At 38.9% G+C, this 15,235-nt stretch overlaps 1 protein-coding gene across 1 annotated transcript in view; it reads right to left on the minus strand.

Moving 5' to 3' along the window:
* Positions 1-15,235, minus strand: part of camta1a (calmodulin binding transcription activator 1a) — a 434,758-nt gene that overhangs the window by 158,413 nt on the left and 261,110 nt on the right. The window contains 1 exon segment of the mRNA XM_079849916.1: positions 6,408-6,543. Within this exon segment, the coding sequence (XP_079706042.1) occupies positions 6,408-6,543 (136 nt within the window).

The following is a 15,235-nucleotide window of genomic DNA, read 5'->3' on the forward strand; positions in this document are numbered from 1 at the left end:
TTACCAAAAAACTTTAAAACTAATTGACTAAAGTTTACCTTGAAATTATTAAATTGCTTAACAAAGTAAAGTACAACACGAGGTCCAGAAAATAAGAACTGGTCACACAAAGAGAGAAAGAGAGAGCAGATTAAGAGGTAGAAATAGATTGATCCTCTGTTGATCAAGGGCCTCAACTCTGATTTCAAAATACTAAAAAAATAAAAATCTTGTGGTTAAAAAATGTATAATTAATGACTGCCAAACTAAGATAACCCCCTTACGTCTTTACAAGTCGTCTAATATTTTGTCTTAAGGGCCCAATATACTTCAAGTGAAACAAAATCAGGCCAAAACGAACTTCGTTTGGAGTTCGGTTTGGGTGTTCGGAACAGTTTTCCGGAAAAGTTTGTTACAGTTGGTAAACACCTTTGTACTACAATTGGTCTATGGCGATTATGTAATATATAGGTGTGCGCAGGAGCTCCGCCTTCTTTCACGTGGATATTTTTCCCGGTTAATTTCTCCTGTTCAGTCCGTCTGTGAGTGAAAACATCAACACACAAAAGAGCTGCTTTATAGTAGAAAATGAAGTTTTACTTCTGATGAAATGTGACACTGAGACTGTTTCCCATGTTTAATATGGTAAAGCTGCTTGATTTTAAGCGATCTCTTGTATAAAGTGCTATATAAATAAACATGACGTGGCTTTACTAGAGTGTCGAATTGCAGAGCTCATGCAAACATATCCACTTGCTGTTTTCTCAATTTATTTGTGTGTTTATTTTGTTATTGAGACGAAAGCGTGCAGCACATATTTACATATTCATCTAAACGCCGCTCTCAGCAGTGTGGACGGCGTCGGATGTTCACTAACAGTATACTGCTGGTCACACTTAGTTTTAACCCTAAACGAAGAACGAAAAAGAACTTCGCCGTGAGTATATCAGGGCCTTTAAGCCGTTGATGTCAAATCCAAAACAAAACAAAACAAAACAAAACAAAACAAAAATTAAATTAAATTAAATTAAATTAAATTAAATATAAAATACTAGAGAGTTTTCCACTTTTAAGGCACTATTTTATTTTCCTGATTATTTCTCAATTGTCTGTAAAGCTGCTTTGGAACTGTGCATTGTAAAGTGCACAAAAACTAAACTGAACAGAATTATGATGATCCCTCAAGTCAGCTAGTACAGCACAGACACAAAGAGTTGAGATCAGCTACCTGTGTATGTCACATTTAACTTTTCAGCTTTTCAGCACTTTTCCTGCAACATTATTCATCAGATTCGCCCCTTGAATTGATAGTGCTAAAAAGCCATGTAATAGAAAGACAAAACAGCTATCCTTGAAAGCTGTTAGGTAGCCAGGAATTATTAGGAATATAGATGAGTCTGCTATGCGCTGGGATCACGGCTGGTTGACTTCCTGATTAGGCCTTTGCATCTGAGGGTCAGAAGACGGAGACGTCAACTACATCCAGGAAAGAAACTAGATAACCAGTAATGGACATGCCTTTTTCAGGTGGCCCTGTTGCATTATGGGAACGAGTAAGAAGAGGAAGAGGGGATGCTCATCTATCTCACCGTCTACACTTTCACCTGAAGTGATGGGGAGACGTCAGGAAGCCAGGCTGCTATTTCACGCCCTGTTAAGTACTAATGCTGTAACACACGTCTTGCTCCAATTTTAGGGAACAAGGAGTTTTACTGTGGACTCAAGGTTCATCTGTTCTATGGAGAGAGAGAGAGAGAGAGAGAGAGAGAGAGAGAGAGAGAGAGAGAGAGAGAGAGAGAGAGAGAGAGAGAGAGAGAGAGAGAGAGAGAGAGAGAGAGAGAGAGAGAGAGAGAGCAAAGGAGGCTGGGTAGCCACCACAGTCGCCACTTCAAGGAGTATTCATGTATTGTAACCAGGAGACAGCCCTTGTTTCAAACACATACAGACCACACAATATGACATCTATCACACACCCCTCCTTGAGAAAAAGCCCTCAGTGAAACGGTTCTGAAGGTGAAGGTCATGTCATTTATTTGCGTTTGCAGTAAACAGGTCTGAGGCAGACTGATAGGGCAAAGTTATTATCCCGAAGAGCAAAGCTCTGATTGATCGCACCAGTCTGGGGTGCGCTGGGAGGACGTACTGAGTGGCCGCTCCCCTATTATACTGTTGCTCATAGCAGGAGGAGAAAAACACAGAACCGTCGGAGTCCACTCGCTGCTGGATTCATCTGATCAGCATGCCTCATTATGCTTCACCTATGGAGAGACAGTCATTTGACTGTAGGCTCTTAATAGACAGAGGGGATTTCTTAAAGGGATAGTCCACTCAAAAATAGCTAAAATATATATATTAAAAAACTAACAATAATTATCAACATAATCGATTAATATGTTATTTCTTCAATTACGTAGATACAAATATAACTTTTTTTTGTATTTTACTGAGAATTTTTATTTTATTTTATCTGCTGCCCAATGTTGTCTTTCAAACAAGGTGCAAATTGAAGGCTATGAAATAAATACAGAATCTATGCCATTAGGGGGCAGTCATGACCTAATGGACCTAATGGTTAGAGAGTCAGACTGGTAACTCGAAGGTTGCGGGTTCGATTCTCAATACCGGCAGAAATGACTGAGGTGCCCTTGAGCAAGGCACCTAAACCCCAATTGCTCCCCAGGCTCCACAGCAAAATGACTGTCCACTGCTGTACAGTTTGCAGTGTGTGTGTGTGTGTGTTCACTACTCACTGCTCCTAATGTGTGTGCACTAACTTGGATGGTTTAAATGCAGAGCATAAGTATGGGTCACTACACTTGGCCTTCAAATGTCACTTTCACTTTCAAAGTTTGGGGTTGGTAAGTTTTTTGTGTGTTTTTAAAAGGAATCTCTTATCCTCAGTAATGCTTAATTTATATGATTAAAAAACAATCAAATCTTTTTTCTATTTTGATATATTTTTAAATTTTATTTAAAAACAGTTGTGCTGCTTAATATTTTTTATATGTTTATCAGAATGTCTAACCGTTTTTTATGCATTCATTTAAAGCGAATGGTGACCAGAGAAAACTGTGGTCACATTTTACTGCAGGAAAAAGTACAACTTGGATGTTCTTTTAAACATTTCTTTCTGCCGTATCCCTTTAAGCCTGCTTTGAGCTAGGAAATGTTTGCACTGGGCACTCTTTTTTTCTCTGCTTGCCAGACATGCAATTTTCTGCTGAGTCCACCATAGTACCCAAAGCCTTCTTGCTATCCTTCTGAAATTAGCCCACTGTAAGCCACAGCCATTTACACAAGAAAAAACATATGGAGGCATGTTAGAGAATAAGCCTGCCAGATGCAAGCAGGCGTTCCTGGCTGAGAGATATAAAGGAAAAGGGGACAGGGAGAAAGGGAGAGAGAGAGCGGGGTTTGTTTGAGTGTTTCTACAGCTCAGTGGGTGAGTTCAACTCTGAGTTACCTCAGCTAAAATGAGCTCTTTTAGCAATAGTCAGTGTGTGTGAGGGTCAGAGGACACTTCAGACATGACAGGGATCCTTGCAGCTTTTCCTACAAAGATCCTTGCAGCTTTTCTTACATATATCTGAACTTAACAAGACTTTGCTGGCTGATGCGTTGAGAAACTTTTACCTCTGCAAATGTCCTTTAAGGAACAGTTCACTCAAAAATGAAGATTCTGTCATCATTTACTGACTGACTTTCTTTCTTCTGTTGGACACAAAAGGAGATTTGCAAAATCATTCAAGCCAAAAACAATGGCTAGGGGCTGTCAAGCTCCAAAAAGCGCAAAAAAGTACCACAAAAGAACAACAAAAATAGTCTGTTTGACACAGTCATTAAATAGCTTTGTGCGAGGAATATATCAAAAGTCATTAGACAAATGATCTCAAATAATGCCAAATTTCTTTGATTGTTGCATGTGTTGTACTGTACAGTACATGTGTGTGAATATGCAAAATTGTGAATGAGAATTGAACATTTTCAGTGAATTAGAAAAAATTATTTAAACAAATTGTTGGATTTACTATTTTCACTCAGAAATTTCAAATAAATTTGATCAATAATTACAAAGAAATAGAAAGTACCACAATGAATTAAACATTTTTAAGTAGAACATTTTAAAACATACTCCAATAATTTTTAAAGCTTTCTTTTTTTTTTTTTTTTTTACAGTGTACAACTAAAATTTTGGCCTTTTCCTAACATATGACTCTAAAATACACTCACCTAAAGGATTATTAGGAACACCTGTTCAATTTCTCATGAATGCAATTATCTAATCAACCAATCCCATGGCAGTTGCTTCAATGCATTTAGGGGTGTGGTCCTGGTCAAGACAATCTCCTGAACTCCAAACTGAATGTCAGAATGGGAAAGAAAGGTGATTTAAGCAATTTTGAGCGTGGCATGGTTGTTGGTGCCAGACGGGCCGGTCTGAGTATTTCACAATCTGCTTAGTTACTGGGATTTTCACGCACAACCATTTCTAGGGTTAACAAAGAATGGTGTGAAAAGGGAAAAACATCCAGTATGCGGCAGTCCTGTGGGCGAAAATGCCTTGTTGATGCTAGAGGTCAGAGGAGAATGGGCCGACTGATTCAAGCTGATAGAAGAGCAACTTTAACTGAAATAACCACTCGTTACAACCGAGGTATGCAGCAAAGCATTTGTGAAGCCACAACACGCACAACCTTGAGGCGGATGGGCTACAACAGCAGAAGACCCCACCGGGTACCACTCATCTCCACTACAAATAGGAAAAAGAGGCTACAATTTGCACGAGCTCACCAAAATTGGACAGTTGAAGACTGGAAAAATGTTGCTTGGTCTGATGAGTCTCGATTTCTGTTGAGACATTCAGATGGTAGAGTCAGAATTTGGCGTAAACAGAATGAGAACATGGATCCATCATGCCTTGTTACCACTGTGCAGGCTGGTGGTGGTGGTGTAATGGTGTGGGGGATGTTTTCTTGGCACACTTTAGGCCCCTTAGTGCCAATTGGGCATCGTTTAAATGCCACGGCCTACCTGAGCATTGTTTCTGACCATGTCCATCCCTTTATGACCACCATGTACCCATCCTCTGATGGCTACTTCCAGCAGGATAATGCACCATGTCACAAAGCTCGAATCATTTCAAATTGGTTTCTTGAACATGACAATGAGTTCACTGTACTAAAATGGCCCCCACAGTCACCAGATCTCAACCCAATAGAGCATCTTTGGGATGTGGTGGAACGGGAGCTTCGTGCCCTGGATGTGCATCCCACAAATCTCCATCAACTGCAAGATGCTATCCTATCAATATGAGCCAACATTTTCAAAGAATGCTTTCAGCACCTTGTTGAATCAATGCCACGTAGAATTAAGGCAGTTCTGAAGGCGAAAGGGGGTCAAACACAGTATTAGTATGGTGTTCCTAATAATCCTTTAGGGTGAGTGTACATGCAATATTAAGCATGAGTTGTATAGACTAATTTTATGATGACGTTCTGCAATTTTTAGAGCTTGAAAGTTCCCATCACTGTATGGAAAAGAAAAGCGCAATCATTCTGTTAAACATCTAGTTTAAAGCTAAATCCTGGTTTGGACAAGATGAGTGAAAATTATTTTTTGGAACTATACCTAAGAGGTAAAGCTGGTGAATTTAACGGATAATCTGTAGAAACTCAAAACTTCCTCTGAAACATCTGCTGTGAGAAAACACACTGCCAAAAAATGATTGGCAACGATTTGGTTGTTAAGTGAGGTCTGTTCACTGTCTAATGAGAGCTCCATGAAGAGAGAGCAAGCAGAGAATAATGCACATCTTGGCAAGTGTATCAAATATTCTGTGTGTGTGTTTTGTCATCTATATGACTGTATAATATGATCTTGGGCTTGGATATGCAAAACAACATCACATGACCTCAGCATACTCAACTATCCAGGGGACACCATACAAAATGATAGATATTCAGTTCAAACCCCAAAAAACTAAAGAGTAAAACTCTGGATCCAGCACCCACGCTGTTTGGTGCATGTGTATATGTGTGTATGAGTGGAGATAAATCAAAGAGCACTCTCACACACACAGCGGGGCCGTGCCAGGGCGCGGAAAAGCAGAAAAGGGCCCTGCAGTCTACCTGTGATGGCAGTGGCTCCCAGCATGGGGGAAGATTAATGCCGGCACTCTGGAGCAGAGCAAACATCCTGAGCTTAATAAGGTACAAACAATTGCTTCCATTTTGTTTGCTATCAAGGGAAAACTAAACTTGGGCTGCTGAGGTGTATTTTTTCTTTCTCACATGTGGACTAGAAAAGATGGAGCCGAATTGGAGCTCACGTCCAAGCGATAGGGCTTCTTTTCTAAAGTGCGCCCATTATTTGCACCTGAACGATTTCAAAGCGAGTCGATGTGTTACGGTGCGGACGAACGGCCTCACCTCCACTCCCTGTACTTTGAGCTTCATGTGATCCTCCCGCGTGGTCTTCCCATCTTTCCTTTTTTTCCAGCAGTAGCCATCCTTTCTGTACTTCACCTTCTTCCTATTGTAGAGGATCATCGACCCATTCTGTGGCCTAGATCCAGAAATGAGGAAAAAGGAAAGAGAAGGGGTGGATGGATGAAAGAAGGAAAGAAAGAAAGAAAGAAAGAAAGAAAGAAAGAAAGAAAGAAAGAAAGAAAGAAAGAAAGAAAGAAAGGAGATGGGGTTGGGTTGGGTTGGGTGGGGTGAGAGAGGAGAGGAAGAGAAATTTTAGTGCTGAGGGACGTTTTCGTCAGAAGTACAAAGAAGGCTGATTCAAGGCAGAGAGAGAAGCAGCAGTGCACCAGTGACTAACGCCACACAGACTTGTATACAGATGTTCATGGCCATGCAGAGTTAAAAAATAGCCTTGAAGTTACCATGAAATGCTATTTGAAACCCATATTACCTCTGTAATGTAACTTACAGTTCTGCTTCATACATGTACATAATCCTTGCAGAATCTGCAATATGTTTAGCACTTTTTAAACAACAGAAAGCATATAGTATATGCTTTTTAGAATATACTTAATGAGTTGCTATTTCCCTACAGTTCAAAAGTGTGGAGTCAGTAAGGAATTAATACTTTTATTCAGAAAGTAATCTATCTATCTATCTATCTGATACAAAAAAATACATTAAAAATGATAAATAATGATATGGCTGTTTGTTAGCATTAACCAGAATTTTCTTAATACATGTTCCTGAACTTATTGTGCACAACAATTATTAACTATGAGTTACAACAATAACCTGGTCGGCATGGTAATCTGCACAGCCTTTGTCGGTCAAAACTGGAAACTCACTATTGTATTTTGTTAAAAGACACACATTTTTTTCTATACAAATATAATATATACTAATGAGCTGTTCACTTGAAGACCAGGAAAGAGTATTAAGATTGTGCTGGTTATGTTAACCAATAGCCAAACAGCTATTCAGCATTTTTTATTCCCCTGTTGTAAGTTACGAAGCCAAACTGTGTTGAAATAGGGTAAATTTTCTACTCATGTCAGCTTTAAACGTACTAAAACTTGGCTTTGTTTGTTTGTTGAGAGAGAGAAAGCCATATATTTCATATAGGCCTACGACCAGCAGCGCCTTGCTGATGCAAATAAGCAGTGAAGCGCATCCTGTGGGGAAAACATGCGCAAGAACATCCTCAACTTTCCATTCATAATTCATTCTCATTTTACCATCCCACTGCCCTTTGGTTGATAATGATATGGTGAACGTATCCGAAGAGCTCCCAGCTCGCTTCTCTTTACGACAGTACACATGTTTTCCAACAACTAAAAACTGCAGAGCGAGGAGGCATCGCAAGAACACACATTATACTCGGCCGTGTGTTCGCACACACATAAGGCATCTGTGAGGGCATGCACGCTCAGTAAAAAGCTACAGGCGCACGCATTAAGGTGCATCTATGGCTGGCAGAGTCTGGCTAGGTCCCAGGAGGCTGCAGTTTTGTTGCATGCGAGTTGGGAGTGTGGGAGTTCAGGCGCTTCAGCAAAGTCTCAGCTATGAAACCAGCTGCTGTTAGCGTCTGTTAGCCAGCCATCACTTTACCTCAGCATGGCAGAAAACATATTATATATTCTCTCACACACACACACACACACACACACACACACACACACCCCACCCAAACAGCCCTGCCTCTTTGGAAACGGCAAATCATTGTCTGCCTGCATTGTCTTGTTTATTTTATCATTTCTTTCTGGCGCAGATTTATTTATAATCCTGCATACATCAGTTTGCAGCTCAGCTCATGGGGCGTCTTGTTTATCTTGCAATTGCTCATCAATCATTTCCGGGGACGAGTCTCAGGGGCTGATGGGGCCCCTCTCTCCCTGCACTGTGGCCCCTGACAGCACCTTTTAATTAGAGATGTCAGTCAAAATCTGTCATGCACAATCCTCTCTCGTTCTCCCTCAACCGATTTGTCAAGTGCCATAGGTAGTTGCTACGTCTGTTTGCCCATCTCACTTTCATTCCCCTTTTTCTAAAACCACAATTTGTCATGTTCTGACCTTAACACTAATTAATTCTGCTTCTAATCCCATCTCCTATCTCTCTCTCTTTGTTTCCCATTCTATCATGTCATCTTCTTCCTGATGCTGCTTTCATTCAACTCGCAGGGCTCTTCTGTGTGAATGTCATTCTGAAAGACTTCCTGCTGCACCGCATTCATTCTCTCTCTCTCTCTCGGTTTCTTGGTGAGCTTGGGACCATGTCGGCACTGTTTAAGTCATTAATCTGCTCACTGTGATGCCTGCTGTGGGATGAGCATGATACACAAGGATAGGAAGTGGAATGGAAGACACTGGAGGTAAGAGTTTGCACATTGAGTTACAAAGACCTAATCAGATTTCACTCTAAAGAAAAAAAAAAAAAAAAACACCCACACAATATCATATAGCAAAGATATATTTTGTCTACTTATTTACAAGAAAGGGGGTCTGTTCACAGGATGTGTCCTTTCATTCTGTTTGCATTTATTTTATGTGCACATGGCTGGTTAGCATGACTGTGTACGTAGCCCCTCCTGTAACTATATCACCCGGTATCATCTATTCTGAATAAACAAACTGTCCAATATAAACATGAAAAGTTATAAATTCCGCAGACTCCTTTGTAATTTTTTTATGTTTACTGCTTAGATGTAATGGTATATATTTTTGTAATGTAGATCTATTTATGTTTTTGTTAATCCTGTAGAATCTGAATTAGTGTTATTGTTCATTTGTGTGTAGAATTAGGTTTGTGCTTTATTTTTTATTATTTGCTGATAATTTTGCTTGTTTTGTAAGGCTGAGGAAGGTAGATTTAACCAAAATGTTGCTAATAAAATTTTGTAACGATGCAAGTTTGAGAAGTTTGTGAGAATTATACGTTTTATTTTGGAGTTTATATTGGACTTTTTATATAACGCACCTACAAATGATTTCGGTGTGCAAAGGAACATAAATCAACAAAGTGATATTTCAAATGTTGTACTTCCGGGACATCATATGCCCGTCGAGCAACTGGCACTGAGTTGAATGGGAATGCTACAACATTTGCTATGCATTTTCACACATTAATATCAGAAAAAAATATTTACAAAGAAATACAGGACACTCCAACCAAAGTGTTTGCTGAGACCATGGACACCATAAATGTCCCTACAGAGTGAAACATAAAACAACAAATAATAATATCTTATAATTGATCCTTGTCTTACACAAGTATGAGTAAAGGTTCTCCCAACTCAATCAAAAAGATTGTGGAATTGGGGTGAGGCTGGTAGGTCAAAGGTCTCCATACCTTACTTATCAGCGGAGAGCACAAGTTACCAGATGTTGCTTTTATACACTCAAAGACCTTCCTAATGCACCATTTTTCAATTTGAGGGAGTTGTAGGAGTGCACGGCCATTTTCTGGGGTGTGAGACAGACTGTGGGTGCTCCCTGTGAGATTTCTGTCTCACCCTCTGTGTACATAAGCTATTCAATTACACTTATCAGAATTATACATATTTATATGTTGCAGGAAAATGCCAACTACTCTGTTATCAAGGCACCATGACAGAAGGCCATGTGTCTCAGAGGCCATAACGTGACAGATTAATATGGAAGTGCATGCAGGCCTTTATTCAGAACAACTTACTGTGATTCAGTTTCAACAGGTTAGCTGAGAGAATAAAAAGCTTTGGCCTTCAATCTGCACATGGGCTCACCTAGAATCTCAAGAGAACTTTCATTTACCAAAGCTAATAGCATTCACATATTTAGATTAAAGGGGTCACATTTTGTTCCTAAGGTTTTTTCCTATTTTGTGAGCACTGCGATACACTTTCTGTTTTAATTCTGAACTGTGTATCTATTGTTACATACTTTTAAACCCCAAAACTTCTTTTTTTTTCTAAATGTTTGGCTTAAAGTGTGCTTGTGCTATCTTGGTGTAAAGTCAGTGCTACTTGGTTGGTTTGATATTTTCTTCTCCAATGCAATAACATTCATACATTGTTAAGTGTCCAAATATATTTTGTGGCTGCTGTATAGCTCTAAGCATGATACATCCAAAAGTGAAGCATCTGAATTATAATTGCGTGACTCCTGCTGAAGAAAAGTCATCAAAATGCATTAGAGAGGGTGAAATGTTTGGCTGGGTGATCTAGTGCTACTAAAGGAGCAGACCAGGCAGCTTCTCTAAAGTGCTACAATTCCCTTGGAAAGAAGAGGCCGTTTGATTAATGCAACACTTGTTGTTTTTCTTTGCTTTCAACCAGTGAGTGTATGTGTGTGTAAGTAAGAGAGAAAGCGAGCGAGCTTTTGAAGATCAGGGAGGTAAGCAGGCTGAAGCCAAGCTCCACAGGAGGGAGTGAGCATGTGCTGTCATCAATTACCCATCAGGCTTTCAGACACCACTTCTAACGGCCAGCTACCACCAACCGACATTTATACAAACATGGATACCGATACACACACACAGAGTCACTCATGCTAACACATAATGTGCACCATAAGACCGGATATAAATTACATACTGATGCATGCCCAGATAGTCACAGGTGCTTACTCAAAACAACATACTGTACAAAGCCTAAATATGAGAAAAACACACCATGTCAATCTCTACTGAATCAGCATTCGGCATAACATACCCCCAAGTCATAATGACAGCCTCAGGAAAAGTGATGCATCACAACCTTTTACACATGCATAGTCTGGCATGGACTTTCTACAAAATACAATTCCACTTCCTTTGCAGTGCCACGTGCTGGTGCTAGAGGTCTGGGACCTGGGCTTGGGTCAGTTCTTACAGTATAACTTCAGGTTTGAGATTATATTGAATGGTAAATAAATTATTCAGGTTTCAATATAAAGCCTGTGCAGACCTATACAGTTTGTCAATTATGACTCCTGGAGGTTGACTATTTTCTTAAAGCTACACTGTGTAACTTTTTAAGTTGATTCTTAGCAAAAAACACTTTGTTCTATCAAAAGTATATGTGCTCATTCATGTGTAATTACTTCCACCAACTAATAAAGTATTCTCGTAAGCGTAAAATCTGACATTTATAATACATACGAGCGATTCGATCAAATGGCGGCAGCCATGTTGCGCCTCCATCTTGAAAATACATTTGCCAAAGAGGGACATACCTGGAAATTCGCCTTTCGCGTTTTACACTCAGTGACAATGTGACGAATGCGAGTGGGAGATTACTCGCGACTGCCGGCAGATTTGAAAGATTGCTGAAGATGGAGGATCACGCCTATTTTCGAGGACATGTAGCAGAGTCGCCAAGGAAGCGAAAGAGAATTAAAACGTCAACGCGACAGGCAAATCAGCAAGACCAAAGTCAATATTGGAGTAACTTTTCCCAGATTCAAAGAGCTCATGAGGAGCAAAGATTTTAAAACGGACGCCGAAGTTGCCTGCTTTCTTCTCGACAGGTAATTCAGCCTATTTGTGTAAATTCAAAGTTTTATAGTTGCTTGTCTAACCATAGCATGGTTGTGCATAACGCCAGAACGACCTCTAGTATAACCCATCTAAATCTACCCAGACCTTAATATGTGGCCTTGTTAGGAGATGATCAACGATATTCACTTCACTTGTGACTAGTTATAATATTTTGGCTCATCAGTGTGTGTATGTATAGTATATATATATGTGTGTGTGTGTGTGTTACAGCTCAAAGTTGATTTTTTTTTTTTAAATAAATTAAATTGATCAAAAGTAAAAAAAAGCACTTTGTTACAAAAAAAATATTTTAAATAAATGCTTTCAAATAAATGATAATAATAATAAAAGGTTTTTTTTTTTTTTTTTTTTTTTGAGCACCAAATCAGCATATTACAATGATTTATGAAAGATAATGTGACACCACAGCCTGGAGTAATGTCTGTTCAAAATTCAGCTTTGTATGTTTGAATTTTTTTTATAACTTTTTTGGATCAAATAAATGCAACGCTGTTGAGCATAAGATACTTTTTTTTTTTTTTAAGTATACTGACTCCAAAATGTATAGTAATGATGTATAGTAATGCAAAACGTAATGTGTGAATTTCATGATGTGCAGATAAGCAGACAGAACCACCAGAGAGTGATGGATTTCCTGATGTTTCTCTCTATGAATCTGCATCTTATACACCACTTTTTATGTGTGTATTCACATTCACATCAACACACACTAGAAGTCCAACTTGCATGTGCAGTTAGTTTATAAAAGTATGTCATGTCCTCAGCTACATTCACTCAAAATCACACCAAGGAATGCAGGGAAGGCAATGTTACACAGTGAATGTAGTGTCTGACCTCTCTGGCAGGTAAGTTTAAACATTCTTGCTCTCTCTGCCATATCTGATTGCCTGAGAAGCGATGCCCGTCCCTTCCAGCACAAAACAGATGTTCTAGGCATGGTTATCATGATGGGAAAAAGCTGAGACAATTTAAAAAGAATATAAATTACAGTGATTCGCACAATGTCTAGCCCCTCCGAGACCTATGGGGTAGGATAAGAGATGATGGAGGGGAGGGGATTGGCGCTTTTATCTGTACCAAAACAGCCATGCAGAAGGCGAGTTCTGAATGGTCACTGATGATGGGATGGCTGATATTCAGATCTGAGAGAGACAGATACAGAAAGATAGTGGGAGATTGCAATGGTAACATATAGTCATGACATCACAGTTTTTATAGTGTGCAATGGTTGGGTTCCAAAGTAAAACTCCCATTCAGTTTCTCCATAGTGAACTGGTTTATCCATCAACAATAAAGTATAAACATTTCAGGTCAGATTTACCAGGAGATTGTTAAGTGATAAAGTCAGTGTGATTTTAACTTTCAGGCATTTAACGACACTACTTAGTCATAACGACACTACCTGTAATCCTGATGTGGGCAGCTCAATAGATTCACCAGTCAAAAAAGTTGTTAAACACCATGAAGCATTGCAAATGACACAATTCAATCATATTGTGATTAATCTGAGAGCTGATAATTAAGTAAATTTTTTGGAAATCTCCAAGGAGGAAATGAATGGGAAACATACTTCCATATCCAAGGCCACTGAAAAAGTATCCGGTCATTGTTGCGATCTATAGTTGACGGGACTACACAGTTCTCCGTTCAGTGGTGCAAGGTGTTAGTGAGCAGGCCTGCTGGGCAGTTCTCTCTGTTGAGGAATGACACTGCTGTAGCCAGCTTTAATTAAAGCTTTTGAAGAGCAGGCAGGCGTGCATGAATAAATCACAGAATAGGCTGGCATCAAAGCATTGGTCGATGTGGCTCGGGAGGCTGTGTCTGTGTGTGGTGGGCGCTACATTGGCCTCATTCTTCAAACTTGCCTCTCTCACCCTGTCCAGAACCTCCCACTGGGAACCAAATTCATTTCTCATGACTGTTTCACAAAATGCTCTCCGAGCACTCTTGATCTCAGAGGACCAGCGACAATAAAATGGTACATGGGTACGACTTACAAATTTATGGTTATTCAAATTTAATTAATTGCAAACAATTTAAAAGAATTCAAAAACTATAGAAGTCCACATATTTTAATTTAATTATGGTCCACTAACTTCTGACGGGGGAAAAACATGAAGCTGGTACTTCCGATAATATATAAAAATTCCAAACTTCCATACAAACCAAACCATAAATTAACATGTTAAACTGAAAACCTTAAACCTCCATTTTTTTTTATTATTATTATATTTCTATCTCCAAACTCACTGCACTAGCTTAGCGTAATTTGTTAATTTTAATGAACTGAGACTGCATGTTTTTTTGGGTGGTTTTAGTGCTTATAGCTAGAGGGATTCTTGTAAATGAGATCTATCTGCTCCGAGCATGCTGTTTTCTGTCTGATTTCCTACAGCCGGTACTTATTATGACATTTGGTGAAGAGGATACTTTGTACTATCAATAAAACATGGGTGTGTGGGAATTGCTTACTGCCTAATTTCGTGTAGCAGCTCACAAATATCTAAACCCTCCAGAGCTTTTTTTGCGCTCCTGCTAAGAATAGCCTTGCAATTAAATCTAAAACTGCCATGGCAGTGGATACATCACAGAACTAGAATAGGCTAGAATTTTATCAACATTTCTGTGGTGCTGATTTGATTATGCATAAGACTGCTTAGTAATGAAGAAAATATATATTCACATAGACTTCCCCGCTCTACATGCTCATTCTCTGATGCTTTTCTGGTGGACATGTTATACATGAGTACCTTATGCACAATTACCAAGATTTCTATTTCCAGGATTATCTATAACAGAAACTGGAGCGGTCTGTGAGTCACTGCGCCAACTGCCTATCCTCAAATTACACCATGACATTAGTGAAACAAGAGTTTTTTTATTTTTTATTTCCAGATTTGTATATCAGTGCATGCATGGCAGCAACAGAATGGCATTAAAGTTTAAAGTAAATTGTTTTCTACTGGACGTATATGACAATAAATACAATGTGATATGTCTTTGCAGAATGTAAATTGTTAAAGAGGGTTAAATAGATAATAAAGAAAGAACCACCAACCGCAAATCAGTATGCAAATCAACATAAAAAAGAATGTAAATTGCAATTCAATATGCAAATATTATAATCAGGGGCAATTCTATGATTTTTTTTATATTAGGAGTGCTCAGCCCCCAATGAAGGAATGATAAAAATAAATAAATAAATAAATAAATAATAATAATAAAAAATAACAATAATAATAATAATAATAATAATAATATATATATATATA

Source organism: Squalius cephalus (genome assembly GCF_949319135.1).
Source record: "Squalius cephalus genome assembly, chromosome: 18".
NCBI lineage: Eukaryota > Metazoa > Chordata > Actinopteri > Cypriniformes > Leuciscidae > Squalius > Squalius cephalus.